Below are 25,401 nucleotides of genomic sequence, written 5' to 3'. Positions count from 1 at the left end.
GGCTCAGTGGTTGAGTGTCAACCTATGAACCAGAAGGTCACAGTTCAATTCTTGGTCAGGGCACATACCCAGCTTGCAGTTGTGGGCTCAATCCCCAGTGGGGGGCATGCAGGAGGCAGCCAGTCAATGATTCATCATTGATGTTTATCTCTCTTCCTCTCTGAAATCAATAAAAATATATTAAAAAGAAGAAGCAAGTCAGAGTTTTCTTTGTTTTAAACCCTCATGGCTCCTAGGTGCCTTCTTAATAAAACCCAAAGTGCCCTGTCCTCTCCTAGGCCCCAAGTGTGACCCCTCCCTGCCCTCTTCTCTTTCCCTTACCTCCATATCAGCTTCCTCTCTGTTCCCTCATTGTGCCCAGCTTGCTCCCACCTCGGGGCCTTTGCCTACACTGTGCCCTCCACCTGAAACTCCCTTCCCCCAGTTTGCGCAAGACCAACTCCTCCCCTGTGGGTCAGCCCACCCACCCCCTCTTTGATCCCTTCCTGAGTTTCACAGCCCCAAATTACTTGGGTTGTGTCCCCAGACTCACATCAGATCTCAGCCCAAACTAGGTGCTCAGCAAATGCCCAAGGGACAGGCTGCTTCCAGGCGCGTGGAGGTAGAGGTGGGTCACTTCCGTGTTCAGAGCCCTAACTTCTGCTCAGGGTGGGCTGGTAATACATAGCAACCAACATGACTCTCGGCTCTGACCCAGGTCCAGCCCACCTACTCCTGAGTCTGCCTTCTAGAGCCCCCTCCTCCCAGGAGCTGGCATTGATTGGCCGGAACATGGCTGTGAGTCACAAAGCCACCCTGGCACCAAGGCCCCAAGGTTGGCCATTCAGGCTGTTGGGTTCAGCTTCAGGGGCAGGTGAGTGGAGCTTTTGGAGGGCTTAGTGGGGGTACATGGGGACCTGATCATTCTTCCCTGGTCCCCAGTGTCCTCCGAATCTCCTTGGGCCTTCCAGGCCTCTCAGAGTAGGGGTCAGCTCCCCTACCTCTCAAAGCAGAGCACTAAAGTCCCCCAAAGGCCTGATGGTGGGTTTGTCTGCCTGGAGGCCCAGCCTGGAGAGTCTTGGGAGCCTAGGGAAGTGGGCTGAGCTTGTGTGACACATAGGCAAACTGAGGCTCAAGAGTTTACTCAGAATTGCCAAGGCAGTCACTCAGCTTGTATGTTTGGGGGGCCCTATTCTTCCTTTATATCCCCTGTACCCCCCTTTCTCTTACTCTGTTGTCTGGTTGAATTCATCCAAAGGGTCGGACCATGTAGTTGCTAAAGCCCCAGGATGGTCCCTAGGATGGACCAATTCAGACCTTAAAGCTGCCAAATCCAAGTTTGGAAGGTTGGACTCCATCCATCTATTCATCCACCCATTTATCCATTTCACCCATCCATCTATAAACATCTATTAAGCACTTACTTTGTGGACTGTTCTAGGCTCTGGGGTCCAAAAGTAAACAAAAGAGACAGCTATCCCCACCGATGGGTAGCTCAGAGTCTTAATGGGGGAGGCAGACCAGAAACAACATAAAGAAGTAAGACACATAGTATGCTGGCTTCTCCAGACATCAGGTTCAGTGAAATGGGGACAATGACTGGGCCCACCTCCGGGGAGCTGGCCTCAGGCCCATTTGCTCTTATGACTCAGTTCACATTGCCCCTTGTTCTCTCTTTTAAAAAAACAAAAAACATTACACACACACACACACACACACACACACACACACACACACACACATATATATGTTTTTATTGATTTCAGAGAGAGGAGGTGAGAGGGAGAGAGAGAGAGACACATCAATGACGAGAGAGAATCATCAATCGGCTGCCCCCTACTGGGGATGGAGCTGCAACCCAGGCATGTGCCCTGACCAGGAATTGAACATGACCTCATGGTACCTGGGTCAAAGCTCAACCACCGAGCCACACCAGCCGGGCACCCCTTGTTCTCAATGGGCCTGGCCGTCTTGGGCGGGGGTGAAGGTCGGGCAGGGTGCTGGACATTCAGGCTATCACACAGGTGAAGCCAGAATATTCATCATGAAAGGAGGGGTTGGATGAGTCTTGGAAAATTAATTGATTCTGGTCAACACTCTTGAAGTGTCTAGTCCATTATCCTCTCAATTGATGACGTGGCTGAATTTAAGTCTAGCATGTTACTATTTTCCTTTCTGCCCTCTCTACGTTTTAGTCCCTTATCCCCCTCTTCTGCCTCCTTTTGGATGATTTGAATCTTTAAATGATCCTCTCCGTGTGTACTCTGTGATAAAGAAGTTCCTTGGTCTCCTTCCAAGTGAGTACAACGTTCATCTTCATCCATAGAGGACACTGTTGAGACATTGTAGGAAGAAGAGACTGACCGGCAGGAAGGGTCGGTGGTGGAGGTGTGGAGCCTCCACGTGGAACTTGCCTCCGTCGTGGGTACAGATCATCATCCCTCTGTGATTTTTCCGTCGTAACCTGGTGGAAATCTTTCTCCCGTCTTCTCGGCCTCCAAACCGGAGCCCTCATGGCGGCCCATGCACTGTGGGCCTCCGGCCCCACCCGGCACCCGGACTCCCAGTGTGTGCTTACATCACCAGTTGCTGATCACCTGCTCCTCCGCCTTTTCGTTGCCCAGCAGCTCCAGACCAGCTCCGGCACGGCCAAACCAGCAAACATCTCTGCGATTTGGTAGGCCAAACCACATACGCTCCGAGGAGGGCCAAACCTGTTCCAAATCTGCCCGTCCTTGGAGACCACCTGGAGTTCCATCTATCTTATGGTTCGTCTTCTATCATTATGAACAATTCTTTATATTAAACTTCCCTCTTTTAAACTATTGTGTAGTTTCTACCTCCCGATTGAGCCCAGACTGCTACAGGGTGGCTCCACTGTCTTCTGGATTCCATCCTTTCGGATGAAAACTTGGCTGATTCACGAAGTTGCTTGTGTTACGTATTATTTTTCTCTGGCTGCTTTCAAAATTTGACCTTTGTTTTTCAGGACATTGACTGGATTGAGCTCTGGTGTGTATTTCTTTGTATTTATCTTGGGATTTTCTGAGATTTTTAAATCTATAAAAAAAATTTTTCAAACAATTTTTATTTCTTCACGTATTTTTTTATGCCCTTCTCTCTTTTCTGGGACCCAATTACATGTATGTTAGACGTTTTTGATGTTGTCCACAGATCCCTAAGTCTTGCTTTATGGCCCAGTTTCCTCCTCTGTGATCTTCAGATTGGACAATTTCTATCTATTTATATTCAAGCTCACTGACTCTTCTGTCATCAGTTCTCTGCTTGTTGGCCCATCCAGAGAGTTTTGAAATTTCAGGTATTGTGTATTTTCAATTTTAGAATCTCCACCTGTTTTTTTTTACTAATATATCTTTTTAAAAATGATTTTAAAATCTATTTTTCTTATTGATTTCAGAGAGGAAGAGAAAGAGAGAAACATCAATGGTGAGAATCATTGATTGGCTGCCTCCTGCATGCCCCCTTCTGGGGATTAAGCCTGCAACCCGGGCATGTGCCCTGACTAGGAATCGAACAATGGCCTCCTGGTTCATAGGTCAATGCTCAACCACTGAGCCACACCGGCTGGGCTCACTTGGACTCTTTACCACATGCAAACATTTTTCCCAGTCTTTTTGTCTTTGACCACGTTTATGGCATCATTTGCCATACATTTTTTTCTCTTTATGAAGTCTTTTTCAGATTTTTTTATCTTTTTCAGAATTTTTGAGTTTCCTATTTAGTTCTATAAAAGCTCCCTAATTCACATGTTATGCACACATTCTAATATTTGTTCTCATACTTTTTAAATCCATCTGGAAATTTTTGGACTATGGGGTGAGATAAGGGTCCAAGCTGTGTTCCCCAGATGGGTTGCCTCATACATTTGTTTTGTGCCTTCTACCATGATTTTTACCTCCTGAATTAAAATACAATGTACCATTGTTACATTGGGATCAAATTTGGTTTCATCCTTCGGTCTCCGTGGTTTGTCTCGCTCTGGCTAGGTACCATGCTGTGCTTATGATGGCTTTTGAGTATATTTATATACCTATTAAGTCAGGGTCTTCTTACTAGTCTTCCTGTTCATGATCTTGGCTACTCTCATTTATTCTTTTATTTGAACTCTGAAAGCCTTCCTTCGTTTTCAAAAAACTCCCTGTTGGGATTCTAAGTGGACACGACGTGCTCTCTGTGAATTGTGACATTGTGTAATACTAAGTTATATGAATCCTTTCTTCCTAGCCTTGTGGTACAGCTTTCAGATGGCGTTCGCCTCCTTTCTTGGCCTTCGTATAATTCTAACTTTTGTGTAAAATTTGTTTCTGTGACTTGTATAATTTTTGACATTACTATGAATGGTATTTCCCCCCTTTCCATTTTAATTTACAGCTCATTTTGCATCAAATGTAGAAAAGCTGCTGGGTTTTGTATGCAGCCATGTGCCTTAGGAAAGACAGAAGATAAGAACATATAGATACTGCCCTGGCTGGTGTGGATCAGTTGGAGCATTGTCCCGTGCACTGAAGAGTCGTAGGTTCAATTCCTGGTCAGGGTGGGGATCAGAGTGTGTACGGGAGGTAACGGATCCATGTTTCTCTCTCTCTTTTACTCTCTCCCTTCTGCTCTCTAAAAATCAATGAACATAACCTCAGGTAAGTATTAAATGTATGTATATATAGCCCTGGCTAGTGTGACTCAGTGGTTAGAGTGTGGGCCTGTGCACTGAAGGGTCAAGGGTTCAATTCCCAGTCAAGGGCATGTACCTGGGTTGCAGGTTCAATCCCCGTGCAGGAGCAACTAATCGGTGTCTTTCTTACATCGATATTTCTCTCTCACTCCCTCTCCTTCCCTCCCTTCCATTCCCTCTATAAAACAATGAAAAAAATATCCTCAGGTGAGGATTAACAACAACAAATGTATATATATATATATACTAGTGGCTCAGTGCATGAAAATCGTGCATGGGGGCGTTGTCCCTCAGCCTGGCCTGCACCCTCTCCAATCTGGGACTGCTGGCTCCTAACCGCTCACCTGCCTGCCTGATCACCCCTAACCACTCTGCCTGCTGGCCTGCTCGCCTCCAACTGCCCCACCCGCCAGCCTGCTCACCCCCAACTGCCCCTCGTTGCTGGCCTGATCACCCCCAATTGGCCCCCCTGCCAGCCTGCTCACCCCCAACTGCCCCCCACCCCCAACTGGCCCCCTCTGCCAGCCTGCTCACCCCCAACTGCCCCCCACCCCCAACTGGCTCCCTCTGCCAGCCTGCTCACCCCCAACTGCGCCCCCTGCCAGCCCGATCACCCCCAATTGCCCTCCCCTCCTGGCCTGATCACCCCTAATTGCCTCTGCCTCAGCCCCGCCACCATGACTTTGTCCAGAAGGATGTCCAGAAGGTCTCCTGGTCTAACTAGCATATTACCCTTTTATTAGTATAGATTTTTGTTACACACACACACACACACAGGCTGTCCAAAAAACTGTATACACACTTTAATAGCTGTGTATTAAAATGAAATTTTGGCCAAAACCGGTTTGGCTCAGTGGATAGAGCGTTGGCCTGCTGACTGAAAGGTCCCAGGTTCGATTCCAGTCAAGGGTGTGTACCTGGGCTCCTGGCACATCCCCAGTAGGAGATGTGCAGGAGGCAGTTTGATCGATGTTTCTCTCTCATCGATGTTTCTAACTCTCTCTCTCCCTTCCTCTCTGTAAAAAATCAATAAAATATATTTTTAAAAAATAATAATAAAATAAAATGAAATTTTGAAAATGAAATATATTTTAATAAACACTGCCTTTATAATTATTCAAAGTGTGTGTATACATTTTAAATGTATACACAGATTTATATAAATTACATTTCAAAATTAAAATATTAATGTTTAATAATATATATATTTAAATATAGAATATATAAATATATATTTATAGATATACTAGAGGCCCAGTGCACGAATTCGTGTATGGGTGGGGTTCCTCGTCCTGGCTGGCGAACAGGGCTGATCAGCGCTGGACGGCCAGGTGAAGGGACTGCGGGATGGCCAGGGGGAGGGACCGTGGGAGGTTGGCTGTGGCATCCCACTGACCACCAGGTTCACCCCTGGTAGTGCACATCATAGCGACTGGTCAACGGGTTGTTTGGTCAACCAGTCTTAATGGTCACTTAGGCTTTTATATATATAGACGTTTGTTTGGTTTTTTAATCCTCATTCATTGATTTTTCAGAGAGAAGGGAAGGAGGAGAGAGAGAGAGAGAAACATCTATCAGTTGCCTCCAACACATGCCTTAACCAGGGCCAGGGACCAGAGCTGGGGATCAAACCTAAAACCCTAACATGTACCCTTTTTAAAAAGTATATTTTTATTGATTTCAGAGAGGAAGAGAGAGGGAAGGAGAGATAGGAACTTGAATGATAAGAGAGAATCATTGATGGGCTGCCTCCTGCACATCCCCCAGTGAGGATGGAGCCCACAACCCGGGCATGTGCCCTGACCAGGAATTGAACCATGACCTCCAGGTTCATAGGTCAATGCTCAAGCACTGAGCCACACCAGCTGCACTATTTTTTTAAATTAGAATGTCTTGGGTCTTTTAGGTAGACAATTCCGGCACCTGCTAGCTCTCCTTTTAAAATATTTACACTGTGTAAATGCACCAGAGCTTTTTTAAAAATATATATTTTATTGATTTTTTACAGAGAGGAAGGGAGAGGGATAGAGAGTTAGAAACATGGATGAGAGAGAAACATCAATTCAGGTGCCTCCTGCACACTCCTTACTGGGGATGTGCCCTTGACCAGAATCGAACCTGGGACCCTTCAGTCCGCAGGCCAATGCTCTCTCCACTGAGCCAAACCAGCTAGGGCCACCAGAGCTTTTTTTATCCACTCATCTACTGATGGGCACTTAGGCTGTTTCCAGATCATAGCTATCTATATATATAAAAGGCTAGGTGACCATCTGACCAGTAGCTATGATGCACAATGACCACCAGGGGGCAGATGATTCAACCAGTAGCTATGATGCGCACTGACCACCAGGGGGCAGAGGCTCAATGCAGGAGCTGCCCAGCTTTGGTGACTTCGCAGTGGCAGTTCTTCGGTGACGCACCCCGGAACCAGAGAGGAAGGAGCCCGATTCTGAGGTATGTCACCCAAGAACCGCCCTCGTGCAATCTGGGACCCCTCAGGGGATGTCAGAGAGCCGGTTTTGGTGGATCCCCGCAGGCCAGGCCGAGGGACCCCACCTGCTGGAGGGATCCTGTGCACTCTGCAGACACCCTTCAAGCCCTGTACTGCCCCAGGTGCAGCCAGCCGCTGGCAGCGGGCCAGGAAGGGACAGCAGGAGGTTGGCTCCAGGGCATGTCTAGCCCGTCTTGCCCTGTCCCGCCCCACTGGCCACCTCCTAATTAATTTCCTTTCAATGTGCACGAATCCGTGCACCAGGGCACTAGTTATAAATAACGGTGAAGGCCTGGGATGGGGCTGGAGCTGGATGGAAATGGGCAAATGGGGACATCTGTAATACTGTCAACAACAAACAATTAATACAAATATTTACACTGATTATTCAAGTCCTTGTCATTTTGCTTTTAAAAATGATACCTGCAGTGGGGGTGCATCTTTTTTAAAAAAATATTTTGATTGATTTCAAAGAGAAAGGGAGAAGGAAAGAGAGACAGAACATCAGTGATGAGAATCACACCCCACACTCGGGTTGAGCCCACAACGCAGGCATGTGCCCTGACTGGGAATCGAACTGTGACCTCCGGTTCATAGGTCGATGCTCAACCACTGAGCCACGCCGGCTGGACCATCTGTGCATCTGTTCCTTTAATGAAAACGACTGCAGGATTTCACCATTTAAAGTGGCATTTGCCGTGGTTTTGTGGTTAGCCTTACCATCTTTAATACTATTCTATCTATTTTTATAAGTTGTTATTAGAAATAGCCATTGCAGCCCTAGCCGGTTTGGCTCAATTGATAGAAAGTCGGCCCAGGTCCTATTCTGGTCAAGGGTATATACCTTGGTTGCAGATTCCCTGGCCCTGGTCGGGGTGCGTGCAGGAGGCAACCAATCAATTCGTCTCTCACATCGATGTATCTCTCTATCTTTTCCTCTCCCTTCCACTCTCCCTAAAAATCAATGGAAAAATATCCTCAGGTGAGGATTAACCAACCCCTCCCTCCCTCCAAAAAAGAAATAGCCATTGCATTTGATAAAACACCTTTTAAAAAAAAATTTTTTTTATTGATTGAGGAAAGGAGAGAGAGAGATAGAAACATCAATGATGAGAAAGAATCATTGATTGGCTGCCTCCTGCACGTCCCCTACTGGGGGGGATCGAGCCTGCAATCCGGGCACAGTGAATCAAACTTGGGACCCTTTAGTCTGCAGGCCAACGCTCTATCCAGCTCTATCCACTGAGCCAAAATGGCTACGGCGATAAAACACCTTTTTGACATTTTTTTTGAAAAACCATAGGCTGCCTTTTTAATTTCTAGATATAATGAATTACCTTGGCGATTTGTACGTATTGAGCCATTCTTCCACCCTAAGCCCTGCTTGCCTATAGTCTTCTTTTGGTAACTGATCATGATGTTTTGGAATATTTGAATTTTATTCATGAGGTTTCATTTTCACAATCCACACAGACCCACACGACTATCTCTAAGGCCTCTTTCTGTCCCCTCCCAGCCACCCATGTTTTAACTGAGAGAGAGAGAGAGAGAGAGAATACCAGCTTGTCCCACTTACGCATTCATTGGTTGTTTCTTGGATGTGCCTGACCAAGGGATGGCACCCGCAACCTTTTTGTATCAGGGATGCCGTTCTAAACAACTGAGCTACTTGGCCAGGGCCTGTACTGACTTCTAATTGCAGAGCTTAACTTCCGTTCCCTTTTCATTTCTTAGAGTTGGAATAACCCATTTTTTTCTTTCACTCAAAATAATATATGTGAGATACATGTATATCGCTGCCTTTTTTTGTAGCTGTGTTGAATGTGATACATTGATTTACAAATAAGTCAATAATTATATTGATATTTATTTATACTGATACCAGAGGCCCAGTGCATGGAATTTGCGCATAGGTAGGGTCCCTGGGCCTGGCCAGTGATCAGGGCCGATTGAGGCCTTCTGAATGCTGACTGGGGCCTGCCTTCCAGCTGCCAACCAGGGCCTCCCTTTCCTGGCTGCCAGCTGCCAGCCAGGGCCTGCCTTCATTCTGCGCCTCCCCCTGGTGGTCAGCGCATGTCATAGCGAGCGGTTGAACTCCCAGTCTCCGGGTCAAACTCCCGAGGGGACACTTTGTATATTAGCCTTTTATATCTATTGATTAATATGCAGTTGATTTATTTATTTTTCTGTTGATGGGCATAAACAGTTAGACCTCTTAAGTATATTCATCAGTGTGGATTATGTTGCCTTCAAGATACGGACAATTTCCCCAAGTGGTCCATATTAAAAATATATACATTTTCATGGATTACAGAGAGGAAGTAAGGGGGAGAGAGAGAGATAGAAACATCAATGATGCCAAAGAATCATTGACTGGCTGCCTCCTGCACACACCACACAGGGGGTTGAGCCTGCAACCTGGGCACGTGCCCTAACCAGGAATCGAACCATGACCTCCTGATTCATAGGTTGACGTTCAACCACTGAGCCATGCCGGCTGGGCCATATTTTTTATTTTAGCCATTCTTGTGGATCTGGATACTATTTCTAATGACTGGATAGCATACAAGTGTTCTGTTGATGAATTTAAGCAACATCTTGTTGATAAGCATTTGGATTGTTTTCAGTTTTTAGTCTTCTAAATAATATAGTGATGAACATTCTGGAATACGCTTCTTCATGCATTTGTAACTGACCCCCTAGCAATCACCTTTTTGGTTATTTCCAGTTGTTTTTGTTTTACAAAATAACACCAGAATACGCTTTCTTGTGCATTCATCTTTGTGGACTTAAAAGTTTTGGGTTTTCTTGACATTTTAATTTTTGCTTTTAGCATCTCTCATGTTGGTCTTGAGCACAGAGCCAGCCCAGGGCAGTGTTGTTGCATGTTGCATGGGATGAAGGGCTGAAGGCTGCTTACTATTGCAAGCTGGCTTCTGAGATTGCACCTTCTCTTCCTGCTCCTCCTCCAACTCTATGACCCCCTAAGGTATGAAGGTGGCTGGGCGAGGGTCTGACTGGTCCAACCAGAAAGGGGGGGCGGGGACTTCAGCTAGACAGGCTCCAGGTTGTGCACCAGGATTGCTTGACAGCCTCCCAACCCTCTCTGCACCAAGGTACTTCTGAAAACCACAGTCATTTCCTCATTCTTCTTCCACCTGCCATTAATCTATCCATCATCTGTCAATCATGCACCATCCATTCACGGATCCATTCATCAGTCCACCAATACCTTCAGCTCTCTCCATTTGTACACTCATTATCTACTCAGATTTTACCTATCCATCCACAAATGCATACCTCTATCTTTCCATCCATTCCTCACTCCATCTACCACCCATCTATCCCTCCATCCCTCCATCCATCCAAATATCTATCCATCTACCTACCCATCCATCCACCAGACACCCATTTACCCACTCACCTACCCATCTATTCATCCATCCATATACTCATCCTCCTACCTAGCCATATACCCCTCCATCCATGTGTCCATTTCTTTAAATAAAATTTTTTTTTTCAAATTGATTTCAAAGAAGAAGGCAGAAGGAGAGAAGGATAGAAACATCAATGATGAGCGAGAATCTTTGACTGGCTGCCTCCTGCACACCCCCTACTGGGAATCAAGCCCGAAACCCGGGCATGTGCCCTTGACCGGAATCAAACCCAGGACCCTTCAGTCCGAAGGCCGACGCTCTATTCACTGAGCTGAACTGGCGAGGGTGTCCATTTTTTTTGGTATTGATCCGTTCATAAATCCATCAACTTCATTTACGCATCCATTCTCATCCATTCTTTCATCCAACCTTTCATCCAGCCCCCCAACCGATCTACCATTCATTCACCCACAGATTTACCTATTCAGTATTAAGTCATGCATTCATCTATCCATTCGACTTTCAATCCAGTCACCCACTCATTTATTAGTCAAGTTAGTCACTCACCCAACACCTACCCATTCATATCCTGAAACCAGACTCTATGACTGAGATGGGGACACAGAAGTGACTCAGACCTGTTTCTTGCCCTCTAGGAATTGATAGTCATTTGTGAGAGGGAAATAACAATCACACACACACACACACACACACACACAGGAAGTTCCCAAAATAGTGTGTGATCAGTGCTGTACTCACAGTATGTGCCAGATACAGGTGGCCAGGAGGCCAGGATAGAGAGGGCTGCAATGGGCAGAAGAAAGATTACAAGGTACCAGGTACAGGATCTAGGTCCCAGGGCAAGTACTTGCTCCAGCCAGGACCCCTCTTGTCTGCACAACTCCTCCCTCTGACTACCTCCCTGCCACCCCACAGGCAGAGTTGATCCACCTGGGAACCAAGACAATGCCACAAGCAACACAGTTACAGTTTTCACCTAGTGGGCAGAGCTCTGACCAGCCCACCCCCAATTACCAAGACAAGGCAGGGACACCTGCATCCAGGGAGACCCTCCTGCAACAGCCTGACAAGGGCAAGATTCCACGCCTCCGGCAGGTGGTCGAAAGCAAGGCCTTCAGGAACATCCTGGTGGACGAGATGGACATGATGCAGTCTCGCGCAGCCACCCTCATCCAAGCCAACTGGAGGGGCCACCAGCTCCGGCAGAAGCTGATCACCCAGATGTTGACGGCGAAAGGCGTCCAGGCGGCCTGGCGGCGCTTCAAAACCAGGCGCCGCCTCGGGGCGGAGAAAAAAACGCGTGTGGACGAGGAGAACATCCCTTACCACCCCCCTCAGCAGGTGCGGTTCCACCCTTCAGAAGAAGACAGGTATCTTCCGGCCCCACCTGTCATGGTGAATAAGGAGACCCAGTTCCCTTCTGACGACAGCTTGGCTGCCTGTGCCCACGAGCTGGCCCTGCTGCAGCCCTCAGGTGTCCCACCGCCCGGCATGCCAGCTCCTTGTGCCACCGGAGGCCCTAGCATCACTTTCGTGCCACACCAGACTGTTTCCATCAGACTTCCGTGTCCAGTGAGTCTGAGTGCCAAGTACCACCCATGTCTGCTAACAAGAACCATCAGAAGCACCAGCCTTCTCCACTTAGAAGGGGACATGACGAACACCAAGCCAGCGACTGCCAGAGCCAGCAAGGCAGGAGCCCTAGGGCCACCATGTGGAAGGATTGCCCAGACACTTCATGGCCCCCCCAAGGCCCAGACCCAGGCCCAAGTGGAAGCAGAGGTCCTCAGAGCCCCACCCCAGACAGGCCCACCGTCTGTGATGACCAAGACTCCACTCAAGTCGTGCTTGGCATCCATGATGAACAAATCCATACCCCAGCCAAGCCCAACACCCACGGTAACAACAGCCAAGACCCCACCCCAGCTGGACTCAGCAGTCCCCGTGGCCAAGACCACACTCCAGTCGTGCCTGGCAGCAATCTTGAACAAGATCCCACCCCAGCCATGCCCGATACCCACAATGGTAACGAGCACCCCACCCCAGCCGTGCCTGGCAGCCCCAGTGACCAAGACCCCAGCTCAGATGCGACCAACAGTCTTGGTGACCAGCACTGCACCCCAGACACAACCGGCTGCCATGACCTCAATTTTCAAGCCCCCGACACAGACCTGCCCAATTCCTGTGACGACCAAGACCCTGCCCCAGGTCCACCCCACAGCCACGATGTCCAAGTCCCTACTGCACACATGTCCAGTGGCTACGACAGCCAAGACCCCATCTCAGATGCTCCCAGGAGCCTCAACAACCAAGACCCCTACCCAGACACGTATGGCAGCCATGATCACCAAGACGCCAGCCCAGTTACGCTCAGTGGCCACGGTCCTCAGGAGCCTGTGCCTGCCTCCTCCTGCAGATGGAAATCCGAAGGCTTCACCTCCAGCAGCTGTGGAGGACGGGATTCCCAATGCCTCGTCACAAACAAACCTAAACAGACCAAGCGCCAAGGCTGTGGTGAGCGGGAGCCAGGTGGCAGGCACGGTCAAAGTCTCGTCCCATTCACACTTGACGGAGGGAAAGGTGAAATGCTGGCCCCCAGCGCATCTGGGGGCTGGGGCTCCCAAGGCTCCAGCGAGGCCTTTTTCAGAAGCCGAGAAAATCAGGGCCTTCTCCCAGAAACAGGTGAGAATAGCAACCATGTCTAACACCAGCGTGGCCGAAGACAGGAGCAAGGTCTTGTCGAAGGCCCGCCTGAAAACAGATGTCATGAAGCTTCAGTCCCAGGTGGGTGTGCCTGTAGAAATGGCTGTGGTTCTGCCCCAAGCTCACCTGGGCACATGCCCAGCCAAGCCCCTGCCTCGAGCACAGAAGGCCACCTGTTCAACCACAGCCTCGCCCCAGAGACATATGCTTGCAAAGCAGACGAGAGCCCCGCCCCAGGCAAATATCGTCCGGTGTCTGTCCAAGCCCCCATCCCAGGCACACCCACCTGCCAAGCTAACCACGGCCCCATCCCTGGCCCATCCGGGCACGTGTCCGACCAAGACGCAGTCCCAGGCACATCTGACCACAGAAGTGATAAAGGTCCAATCTCAAGCACATCTGCCTGCGAGGCTGACCAAGGCACAGTCCCAAGCCCAGCTGGTCAGAGAAACAGCCAAGTGCCTCTATGCTGCCCACCAGGCCACTGAGCTCAGTAGCAAGGCTCGGTCCCAGCCACTCCTGGCTGGGTTCAAGGCCTCCACCCAGCCCCATCAACACGCCGGCTCTCTTGGCACTTTGTCCCGAGCAAAGCCAGAGGACAGACTAACCCAACTCCCAGCCCATAGCTGTGCCCAGAGCAAAGCTACCAAGGGCCCATGCCAGGGGGCCTCCAAGACCCCGAGCATGCTGGTGCCTCTGCTGGCGTCCACTGGACCTTCCACATGCAACGTCGAATCCTGGGGTGACAGCCGGGCCACCCTGGCCCCGCCATCGGCCACAAGCCCAGCCGCGCCCTGCCAGGAGGAGCTGGGGGCCGCCCAGCTGGCCTCGCTGTGTGCTGAGTTGGCCACTGTGCTGGGCTCCCAGGAGGACATCCGTGCTCTGCTGGAGAAAGCTCTCCCCCAGGGGGAAGTGAGGGCGGCACTGAACCAGGCCCTGTCCAAAGAGATCCTAGGCACCACGATGGCCAAGGCCCTGCCCCAGGGCATGCTGGGCACAGCACTGGTGAAGGCTCTGTCCTGGGGCGAGCTGGGCACTGCACTGTCCTGTGCCCTTTCCCGGGGTGAGCTGCAGGCAGAACTCACGAAGGCCATACAGGGCAGACTGGTGGATGTGCTCTGCAAGGTCCTGACAGAGGAAGACCGGGCTGCCCTGAGCCAGGCCGTGTGTCAGGGTGAGCTGGGCACCGTCCTGAGCCAGTCCTTGTCTCAGGCGGCCCTCCTGACTGGACTCGTCCTCCCTAAGGCCACCTCGAAAACATTGGGAAGTGGGATGATGGTGACGCCGGTCCCAGTGGAGGTGGACTCCAGGGAGAGCCGGTCAACTGCACGGGGGCCCACCATGGGCTGTGTGAGACCACAGCTCAGCAAGGTCAGGGTTCCCCAGGGTGGGGCCTGGGAGGGCGTTGTCACAGGCGGGCCAGCGGGCTATTGGAGGAGATGGGGGATGGGCCCGTGGTCAGGAGGTCACCCTGTTTGTCCAGGGCCTATGTGGGTGCCTCCTCAGTCACCGGGTTGATTACCTCCGTTCTCCATTTTCCCCTGATCGCTGTTTTGGACCCCACTCTGTCGTGGGATAAGGGTGACTCCTCCGTACACCCAGGGGTGGGCGAATCGGCATCAGATCTCCGCTCAGGGTGAGTGACGCAGGCCCCGCTTTGCCTGAGCCGCTCCCCTGCAGCCACCCCGCCATCTGTGACAGCTGCTCATTGCCAATGGTGTGGCCCCAAGCTCCCACAAACCACATGCGGCCAGCAGGATGGCCCCATATCTATCAGCATCACTGGGGGAGGACAGGGTGGCCCCAGGCAAGCTTGCCAGCACTGTGGTGGTGAGAAAACCATCCACTCCCACCAGTTTGTCACCACCTATGGGGGAGGGGGTCTGCTTATTGGTGTCAGCCCTCCGGGGTCACCTGGGGGGACCCCTGAGGTGTATCAGCCATCAGCGGCCAAAAGTCTGCAACAACCATTCATGGTCCCTGTGGAGACCATGCAGAGGACTCAGCCCCAAGTCATACACAGGTCTCTGTGGGCCCAAGTGAGATGACCAACAAGATGGCCTCAGGTCTCCTGAGGACCACCACAGTGAGTTCCCCAACTCAACAACAGACCCCCAAGGCACCCAAACACAACAGAGCATTCTGCTGCCTGGATCCATGGCTCCTGGTCGTCTCTGGGCATTCAAAAGTCAGGAGACTCTAGTCTGTTGGAAGCCTCCCCAGAAAGCCAGTTAATGCCCACCCTTCCCCACACATCCATTCGAGAAGAATTGAACACGGGTATCATTTCTGGCACGTGCTGCCTCAAGGGTGGGGCCTGGCTTCTCTCAGGCTGCTCTCAGTGCCCAACAGGCTGGGTCTGAGTCCATCCAAATTTTCCCTGGCCAATGTGGGCTCCAGCATATCTCAGGTCAAGGTTGATCAATGGAGACCACCAGTGTCTTATGTCCACGGTCACCACATCCAGTTACCAACAATCAAATGCTTTCAGCCAGGAGCCTGTAATGGGCATGGCCAGTCTTCTGGGGCCAGGTTCTGTAGCCAATAAGATGACCACAGCTGGGGCCCCAGGTACTGTGGTTCGTGGCAAGGCCTCCAGCTTTCCCACAGGGTCTGAGATCAATTGTGTGGCCCCCAGCCTTCCACGAGGTTATACGGTCAATTGTGTGGCCCAGACCCTTCACCCAAGATCTGTGATCAGTGGCCTGGGCCAGGACCTTCCTCCAGACCCCATGGCCAGGGCTGTGGTCCACAGCCTTCCTCCAGGTTCTGTCATCAGTGGTGTGGCCCACAGCTTTCCTCCAGTTTTTGTGGCCAGTGATGTGGCCAGGACCCTAGCTCCAGGTTCTGTGGTGAGTGGGGTGCCCCCCAGACTGATTACAGCACCTGGTGCAGGTGGGAAAAGGCAAAGTCTCTTTGTAAGACCCTGTACTGGTAACCTCTCCAATACTGCCCCAGGTTCAGGGGTGAGTGGGGTGGGCCTAAGTGTCTCTTTTGGTTTTGTGGCCTCTAGGGTGGTCGCAGAACTTATGACTGGGGGACTGAGTCTGAGCCGGTCTAAGATCCATGGCTAGTGTGGCTAGTCCACCCTCCACAGCCAGAAACATGACTCACAGCCTTCCCCAGGGGTCCAGAATCATTGGCCTCACCTCCTATCCTTACCATGGAGGGCTCTGGGGACGGGTCTGCTTCCCCCTTCCAGGCATGCCATGCCACTGCCCTGGCTCAAGCTCCTCCCCAGGCCTTAGAATCTAATGGCAGAGCCAGAGGAGTGCACCGAGTGCCCAGGGTAGCGAAGAGCCTCCCTGTTGAGCCACGTTCATGGGACAATAGCCTTTGAGACCAGAGATGGCCAGGCCATGATGAAGCCAGAGACCTGGACGAGGCTCTCTCCCAGGAGTCCTGTTCCAGCAGGGCAGCGATGGCGAACCTTTTGAGCTCGGCGTGTCAGCATTTTGGAAAACCCTAACTTAACTCTGGTGCCGTGTCACATATAGAAATGTTTTGATATTTGCAACCATAGTAAAACAAAGACTTATATTTTTGATATTTATTTTATATATTTAAATGCCATTTAACAAAGAAAAATCAACCAAAAAAATGAGTTCGCGTGTCACCTCTGACACGCGTGTCATAGGTTCGCCATCACTGCAGTAGGGAGTCCATGGTCCTTGAGGCAACCCCATGGATGTCTGAGAGTCCCCTGTCACCTGATGACGACTACGACCATGACTTCTTGGCAGAGGACAAGACTCCAAAGGCCAAAGGCTGTCAGAGGAGGAGGCAGCTCCCGGCTGAGCCAAGTCTATGATGAGTGGCATCGCCCCCGTCCTTCCCCAGCCTCCAGGTTTTGCACACCAGGGCCAGCAGTGTCACCCGAACTCTGCAGCAGAGGACAGACACCAGTTGGAGGGCCCCTAGTTCCCACTTTGTGAAGTCTCATGGGGTCCCCAGTGTGCAAATGAACACAGGGCCCCTGAGCTCATAGGCATCAGTGGCTCACGTTGTCCCCCAGAGCCTCTTGGCTGCTCACATGCCCGGGAGTCATTCCCATGGGATGGTGGCTTCTACAGTAATATCAGGGTCACCCGAGCTGGCCCATGACAGGACTGTGGCATCTAGTTTGCTCCTGAGGTCTGCGTCTGGGATGGGGGGGTCCCAAACACTTCCCAGAGGTCAGGGACCACCTGTGTGGCCTCACGTGTGCTGCCGTATAGTGTAAGGCCAGCGGGGCGGCATCCAGTGGGTTCCAGTGCATTTTGGAAGCCAGTGTCTGGGAACCTGGCTCAGAGCAGCCACCATGACCTTCTTGGCCCTAGAGCAGCGGTTCTCAACCTGTGGGTCTTGACCCCCTTGGCGATCAAACGACCCTTTCACAGGGTCGTTTGCCTAAGACCATCCTGCATATCAGATATTTACATTACGATTCATAACAGTAGCAACATTACAGTTATGAAGTAGCAACGAAAATAATTCTATGGTTGGGTCACAACATGAGGAACTGTATTTAAAGGGCCAGAAGGTTGGGAACCACTGCCCTAGAGAATCCTACACATCCTTGCATAGTAGCTCTGCCTCCGGAAGGCTAGATGGTTCCGTGGCCAAGACTGAGCCCTCCCGGTAGGTGGCGGAGCACACCTCCAGGTCCGCTCAGGAAGGCCCCAAAGGCTCCATGGGCGCGCTGCCGTAACGCCAAGATCCCTACGGCCATCTGGTGCACGACATGGCCATCCCTAGGCTGCACGATGAGGTTCAGAGGGGGTTTCTGGGTTATGAATCTTCACCAAGTGGTTCCTGGCAGCCCCCTTTTAACTGGGAGTCGCTACGGGGACCTCGGGATCTGCATAGCACCATGGCTCCTGTGGACACTCACAGGGCACCACTGACTTCTGCTTTTCTCCAGGGCCCCGTGGACGCTGGTGTGGCTGGTGGCCAAACGTGGAATTCCGCCATCCCCGGTGCTGCCATTGGGCCCATGGAGGGGGCCAAGACCCCCTGTGGTGCATGGAAACCAGCCAGGTGCGATGTGCCCTGGGCTGCCATGGTCAGGGAGGCGCTGGTGGATCCCAGACAATGTGGGGAGCTGGTGACGTCAGTTCAGACTGTGGAGAAGATAATAGTGCAAGCCGTGGTCGTCATACAGGCGTGTGCGCGTGGCTACCTGGTGCGCCGGACCATCAAGGTGTGGCACCGGTGGGCTGTCGTCATCCAGGCTGCCTGGCGTGGCTACTGCGTGCGGCGGAACCTGGCCCAGCTCCTCAAAGCTGCCACGGTCATCCAGGCCACATGGCGAGGCTACAGCATCCGCCGGAACCGGAACCGAGCCCAGCAAGTGCTGCTCCCCCGCACGTGGGCTGAGGCGAGTGGCAGGACCACGTCCACCTCCGACCACCGCTGCTTCCAGGCCTGCCAGCCGGGCGACTGCACCCTCTGCCAGTCGCTGAGGCCCCGGCTGGGGACCCCACCCAGCGCCGTGATGCTCATGGGTTCCAGCCCCCGCACGTGCCACATGTGTGGCCACACCCAGCCCACGAGGGTGGTGCAGGGCATGGGCCGGGGCACCACGGGCCAGGCGGTCAGGCTGTGGGACCAAGACACCCAGCCTAGCCCCCAGGGACCCCAGCAGCCCCGTGGCCAGAATAAGGCGGCCACGGTCATCCAGTCCATCTGGAGGGGCGTCCAGGTACGCCGCCGGCTGATGGAGAAGCAGGCAGCGGCCAAGAGGCTGCAATCCAACTGGCGTGGCCACTACACCCGGTCCTCCCTCACCACGGATGCGCTTTTGAGGCCAGCAGCGTGGGACAACCCACAGAACACGCAGTGGCCAGGCGTCTAGGACCTGGACCGCCCAACGGGGGACATCAGGGGCGGTGCCATGTGGCTCTCTCGGTCTAATGAGTAAAGTTCTCCACAGCTGGGTCTTGGTCTCTCTGTGCTCATAGCGGGTCTCTTGGGCCTGGGCATGGGGGGCGTGAGGGGAATCTGGAACACTCTGGACTGGGGGGACCCTAAAACTTTCAACCGCTTAGTTGGCACCCAGGGCCTGTGTCTGGGAGAGGGACCCAAGCCCTTCTCGGAGGTCAGGGGCCTCCCTATGGCCGTAGGACCTGTCCATGACTAGTGGGGCAGTGTCCGTCGGGTCCCCCTGGAAGGCGTCCCTGACACACTCCAGAAGCCAGTGTCTGGCCTAGAGAACCCCACGGTGGATGCATGGGGCCTAATTCAGGAAACGCGAGGGCTTTCCGGCCAGGTACTCAGTGGGTGGGATGCTGGGCGCACCCGCAAGGGGCTCCAGTCTGGGTGAGAGAGGGCTGAGCACAGATGTTCCTAGCCTGTGGGTGTCAGGGACAGGGCAGGGAGCGGGGAGGGGCTACAAGCACCCAGAGGGGGCAGCCTGCTTGGCGGAGTGGCAAAGGGGAAGGTAGCATGGGTTCAGGCAGCTATGGAAGGGGCCACAGAGTGGGTGGGGGCTGCTGCGGGGAGGGGACTGAAAGCAGCAAGGGGGTCCTGAAGGGATAGGCAGAATTTGAGGGCTTCTCGGTCATGGTTCAGGTGGGACTTTTAGGCGAGGTGGGCGTCCAGGTGGAGAGGGGGGCAGGTATGGCAACCCTGGGAAACGGTAGCACCCATAGGCCCTGTGTCCTACAGCCAACCTCCACCTCTCCCCTGGGCAGGTGTAGACACAGCCGCCTGGCCACGCCCCTGGCCCCACATCAAACCTGTGCAGAGCCCGTCCGGCACCCTCCTCACGCAGGAATGGCAGGCTCCCAGCTGCCGCTGCCCTTCTGCTGCCGCAAACTGATGTGAATTTCTCTGCTTCTGCGGACACCCCTACAGGTGAGAGCAGGGCAGGGAGAAGGTGGGGCTCTCGATAGCTGGAGGGGGCCGTCCTGCCCAGCCAGACTCCTGGTGTCTGGGACCTTTCCTCAGGCCAGGCTGGTCTGCCAGGCCCCCGCCCGCAGAAGGGCTGCTCCCCCCAGAAGCAAGGTGGGGGGTCATGAGAACAGCTGCACCCCACCCCTCCACCGCCCCCACTCCAGCCCTGAGGATGCCACTTCTGCAGCCCCAGACTGACCTGAGCCAGTGAGAAGCTGTGGCTGCCTCATACCCAGTTTGAGGTTCCATGTTCAACCTGTTCCCATCAGCCAGCCTGCAAGGGAAGGGGGGCCCAGGGCCATGGGAAGGGGACACGGGCTCATTTCCTGGTCCCTAAGCCCCTGTGGCTCCCAGAAGCTCCTGGTGCCTGGTTGCCTTCTGCTCCCTGCAGGACTGTTCCCAGGGTAAAGAACTGAACTTCTTAGTGAGATTTATTTTACAGTTGACATACAATATTATATTAGTTTCAGGCGTGCAGCAGTGATTCAATAAGGGCTGAACTCTTGCACTGCCTCCCCTCCCACAAAACCATCACTCTCTCTGACCCGTGTACCTGCCCCAAACCTGTGATATCAGAGTGGAGGCCGCCACGCGTATGACGCGTTCTGCAGGCAAGGGCTTCCCTCGGAAAACACCATATTTATCCCCATTTTATAGCTCAGGGAATCGGGGCTTATGCTAGTCTCCCAGCCTGTGCCAGAGCTGGATTAGAACCGGCTGACTTGGCCCCGGCCAGCCTCCTGGTCTAGGGGTTTCTGGGCAAAGCAGACTCATGGCACAGTCCATAGAAATAGCTCCAAGCCCTGGCTGGTAGCTCAGTTGGTTAGAGTGTAGTCCCCATATGCCAAGGCTGTGTGTTCGATCCCCGGTCAGGGCACATACAAGAAGCAACCAGTGAATGTATAAATGAGTTGAACAACAAATTCTCTCTCTCTCTCTCTCTCTCTCTCTCTCTCTCTCTCTCTCTCTCTCTCTCTCCCCCTCCCTCATCAATAAAAAACAAACAAACTTAGCCGAAACCGGTTTGGCTCAGTGGATAGAGCGTCGGCTTGTGGACTGAAAGGTCCCGGGCTCGATCCCGGTCAAGGGCATGTACCTGGGTTGCGGGCACGTCCCCAGTGGGGAGTGTGCAGGAGGCGGCTGATCGATGTTTCTCTCTCATCGATGTTTCTAACTCTCTATCCCTCTCCCTTCCTCTCTGTAAAAAATCAATAAAATATATTTTAAAAAAATAAAATAAAATAAAAAATAACAAACAAACTTCATAAAAATAGAAATAAAAATAAACCCACTTTATCTCTGACCAGCTCTCCAGTAGCTCATGAGCTCCTGCCTGCTCTGTGCCAGGCCCTCAGCAGAGCTTGTGTCCTCACTACCTCCTCTTTCAAGAATCACTAGTTTTCCTCAATTCACTTTAAAAATTTTTTTAAATATGTTTTTATTGATTTCAGAGAGAGGAAGGAAGAGGGAGAGAGAGATAGAAACATCCATGATGAGAGAGAATCATCAATCGGCTGCCTCCTGCCTGCCCGCTCCTGGGGACTGAGCCGGCAACCCCAGGCATGTGCCCTGACCAGGAATGGAACTGTGACCTCCCGGTTCATAGGTCAATACTCAACCACTGAGCCACACTGGCTGGGCTTCCTCAGTTCACTTTAAAAGTTCAGCTCCCCAGAGTCCTGGCTTGGCTTCAAGTCCACGGTGGCCCCTGAGTCACCCTCATTTCAGCAAAACTTCTCATCATCTGGATTCTAACTCAAATGAGGTGAGAGGCAGTTTGGGAAGGCTGGCCTTTTAGTCCTTGACTCCTTGGAGGTCCTTGAGGGGCCCTCTTCCCACCTTCCTAGTTCCCTTAGGCCTCAGTTTCCCATCTGTAAAATGGGGATAAAGTCAGGCCCAGGCACAATGCCTCTCCTAGGCTCAGCTGTCATCCCCACAGGGCCTGGGAGACTGGACAGAGCAAAGTGGGTCTGCGTGTGGACCCAGACCCCTCTTGAGCCTAGTGCTGGAGGTTATTTCCACATTTCTGCCATCTGGGAGGTAAGAGAGGAAGCACGAAGATCCACTCAGGGCCGCGTGGACAGGGCCGATGAATGAACTCGCAAGCAGCTAAAGTGCCCAGCAGCCTGGAACTGGGAAGGAAGTAACTGTAGGAGGTGGCCCATGAAATATTTACCCACCCTCAGCCTGGCCCCAGGGCCCCGTGCTGGGAGGGCCAGGAGCCAGGGAGCAGCTGGAACAAGGTTGGGGCAGAGTTTTTCAGAGCTTTGATCCCCTGACTACTCCCTGCGCCCAGGCCTCTACCCCCCCTCCCCATTAGAACTCTGAGTTTGTCCTGACCAGAGTTGAGCACTGACCTATAAACCAGGGATCAGGGTTCAATTCCCGGTCAGGGCACATGCCCAGGTTGTGAGCTCGATCCCCAGTGTGGGGCGTGCAGGAGGGAGCCGCTCAATGATTCTCTCTCGTTGTTATTCTCTCTCTCTCTCTCTCTCTCTGAAATCAATAAAAATATATTTAAATCAAACAACAAAAAGCTCTGCGTTTGGCCATGAGGACCTTCCAGGCACCTGCAGAAGATTAGGGCTGATCCTCTCTGGGGAGCTCCGAGGGGGCCTGTGCACCCACATGCGCAGGCCTGTGTAGCTCTCAGAGCTGCTGGCTGCCAGAGATGGGTCCAGACAGAGAGCTCCGTAAGGCACCGCCTTTCCCACTGAGCACTCAGGTGGTGGGCGAACTCCCCCAGGCCCCCTGGGCGCAGGCTTACTCTCTGAGGGAAGAGGGAAGAGGCATCCAGAGAGGGCGGCCCGGTTCCCCCACCCTTGCCCCTCATCGTCCTCTCCCTGTGCCCTCTGGTGTTTGCTTTCCGATGTTGGGAGGGAGCTGAGACCTCAACTTCCAAACCCTGCTCCCCTTTTCCCTCCAGCTGCAGCTCTCCTAGTTCAGTGGAACCCGCCACCACTCACTCCAGCCCCCTCGCCCCACCCCACCCCTAGTTCAGGGGCAGACTCCCTGACCCGCCCCCCAGCCCCTTAAATTCAGAGGTAACCCCCACCATCCAGTCCAGCTCCAGCTCCACAAATTTAGGGTGTGTGCCCACCGCCCCACAACCAGAGACAATCCCCCACCCCGATTCTGGCTCTCCAGCTCAGAGCTCACCCCCACCTCCCACTCCTGCCACCCGAGTTCCACCTCCTTGACCCTGCACTCGAGCCCCACTTCCGGTGCCCTTGGCCACAGCTGACTGTACCTCTGTGGCTCTGTGCTTCTGGGCAGTTTGGGGCGGGGGGAGGGGGGGGGGGGGTGGTGGACTGGCTGAGGTTACCAGGCTGCAGTTCTGGGATCAGCCTCCAGGGAGAGACACAGACCTGAGAATGTGCTGGAAAGGGCCGCACCCCTCCCCTCCACTCCCCGTATTGCTGAAAGCTCTGAGGCCTTCTTCATTTCAGCACATTTATTAAGTGCCTAGTGTATGTCACAAACACTAGGGGACACAGCTGTGTTGGAAGACGGGTTATAAGTAAATTCCATATTTGTTTATCAAGTAACAAAATAGAACAGAATAAAGGGTTGGAATATGAGTACAAATGGTTTAAATTTTTTAAAAAGTGGCCAGTAAAGTTCTCAATTTGAAAAGTTGAGGGAGGAGCCACAAAGTTATCGAGGAGGAGAGCAGCCTAGGTAGCAGGCACAGCCTGTGCAAAGGTCCTGAGGTAGGACTGTGCCTGGTGCATTTGAGGAAGAGTGAGGTGGCCGGAACTGTGAGTAGGGTACTAGTGGGGAGGCCGTGAGGGTGGGAATATTGTACCGTGCGACCATCCAGGACCCCAGGGGTTCAACAGAGGACAAGAATTTGTAGAGGCATCCAGAGAAATTTGTTACTCAAACTACCATGTTGTCTCCGGAATGTTCAGAGAAGAGTGCAAGCACAAAGTGTGAGGGGCTTTTGCTTAAAGTCACAGGATAGAAGCCACCTTCTCAGAGTGTCCCATTTCATAGGATCACCGGAAGGCCGCAGCGTTTGTAAACCGAGTTCTAGATTTTTCTCACTTTGTAAGAACTCCTGAGTGGCCAATGAGAGCAGTGGAAACTGCTGAGCTGAGGCAGCAAACGGAATGAATTCCTCATAGACAGATAAGTTTACAAGCAAAAGGATGAGAAGGCACTGTAACAAGTTAGAGCAGCGACCAGAGAGGGAAGTGAGCGCGCTTCTGGGAAGGGGTTTAAAGGTTCTGGGCCCCTGAGGGTATCGCAGCCTGGGGAGGGTGGGGTCCAGGGCTGACTCAGGGCTCCTCCCCTCAGCTCCAGGTGACACGGGGGCCTGAGTTGCACAGGAACCCAGGGGGTGGGAGTGACCGTGTATCTGTTGGTGTCCTTTTTGCTCAGTGGGTCTGTGGTAATGGCCGTGAGGTGCTGCCACCAGGGTGAGCCTGAGTCCCAGAAGCCAGATGAGATGTCCGTGGTGAGATGGGGGCTGGGCTGGGGGGCCGCCATCCCAAGCAGACCAAGTCCCTGGTGCCCGAACACTCCCTTGTGTGTGTTCTTTTTCCAGGGAGCCATGGGCCAACGGTCATCCTTGCCCATCGCCCACCAGAGCGATCCCTGTAGGGTGGGGACTCAGGTGGGCCCAGGCACCTGGGGAGGGGCAAGGTTGGAATAAAGCCCCTACTATCCCTCTGAGGCGTCCTGAATGATGGATTCCTGTCCTACTACACGCTAGGGTCACAGTGCAGACCGTTTCTCTACCCTCATGGGGCCCACAGCCTTGAGGGACGGAGACAGACGACAGCCAGGGGGTCAAATAACATTTCAGGTGGTTCCGAGGGCGAGGGAATCACATGTTGGGCCTGTGGCCAGATTCCAGTGGCCTGTGTGTCCAGGTTTGCTGACCGGGCAAGGAGGCTTCTCCGGGGAGGCAATGGTTGAGCTGAGGCCTCAAAGGTGGGAAGGAGCACCCTGGGGAAAGCTGGGTGGGTGTCACAGAAAGCAGGCACAGCCAGGAAAAAGGCCCTGGGGTAGGAGGAACTTGGGGTGCTTGGGAAACAGCAAAGAGGTGTGTGGTCCCTGGGAAGGAGGGTGGGTTTAACCTGAGCACCTGGTGGAGTTTTCAGCCAGTCAGTGGTGGGTCTGGTGGGTCTTCCTTCAGGTGTTTATGGGGCAGATAAGCAGAGGGAGAAGGCGTTCCAGGAGGCAGGGCTAACCCTATGCAAAGGCTTGGAGGCAGGGAAGCCCAGATGCCTGCGGAGAGCAGGGAGTCAAAATGC

At 52.8% G+C, this 25,401-nt stretch overlaps 2 protein-coding genes across 8 annotated transcripts in view; both read left to right on the top strand.

The window, feature by feature from the left end:
- Window positions 1-9,635: 9,635 nt before the first annotated feature.
- IQCN (IQ motif containing N) lies at window positions 9,636-19,785 on the top strand. 2 transcript variants are annotated; one of them, XM_036311684.1, is made up of 3 exons: window positions 9,636-10,149; window positions 11,474-14,632; window positions 18,165-19,785. In XM_036311684.1, the coding sequence occupies exons 2-3, from the start codon at window positions 11,504-11,506 to the stop codon at window positions 19,095-19,097; spliced, it is 4,062 nt and encodes a 1,353-aa protein (XP_036167577.1). In that variant the 5' UTR covers window positions 9,636-10,149; window positions 11,474-11,503; the 3' UTR covers window positions 19,098-19,785. The 2 variants fall into 2 exon arrangements, with proteins under 2 accessions (XP_036167577.1, XP_036167578.1); XM_036311685.1 differs by lacking the exon at window positions 9,636-10,149 and having other exon boundaries at window positions 10,826-14,632.
- Window positions 19,786-25,035: 5,250 nt separating this feature from the next.
- Window positions 25,036-25,401, top strand: part of PDE4C (phosphodiesterase 4C) — a 31,300-nt gene continuing 30,934 nt past the window's right edge. For 4 of the 6 annotated variants that reach the window (XM_036311708.1, XM_036311710.1, XM_036311699.1 and 1 more), the window contains exon 1: window positions 25,041-25,078. In XM_036311708.1, coding sequence (XP_036167601.1) covers window positions 25,056-25,078 — 23 coding nt within the window. In that variant the 5' untranslated portion in view covers window positions 25,041-25,055. Of the gene's footprint in view, window positions 25,079-25,401 lie in introns of all 6 variants that reach the window. The other 2 variants (XM_036311704.1, XM_036311700.1) reach the window with 2 other exon arrangements.

This window comes from Myotis myotis, unplaced genomic scaffold (assembly GCF_014108235.1).
Source record: "Myotis myotis isolate mMyoMyo1 unplaced genomic scaffold, mMyoMyo1.p scaffold_m19_p_6, whole genome shotgun sequence".
Classification (NCBI taxonomy): domain Eukaryota; kingdom Metazoa; phylum Chordata; class Mammalia; order Chiroptera; family Vespertilionidae; genus Myotis; species Myotis myotis.
This window is presented reverse-complemented; position numbering and strand designations above follow the sequence as displayed.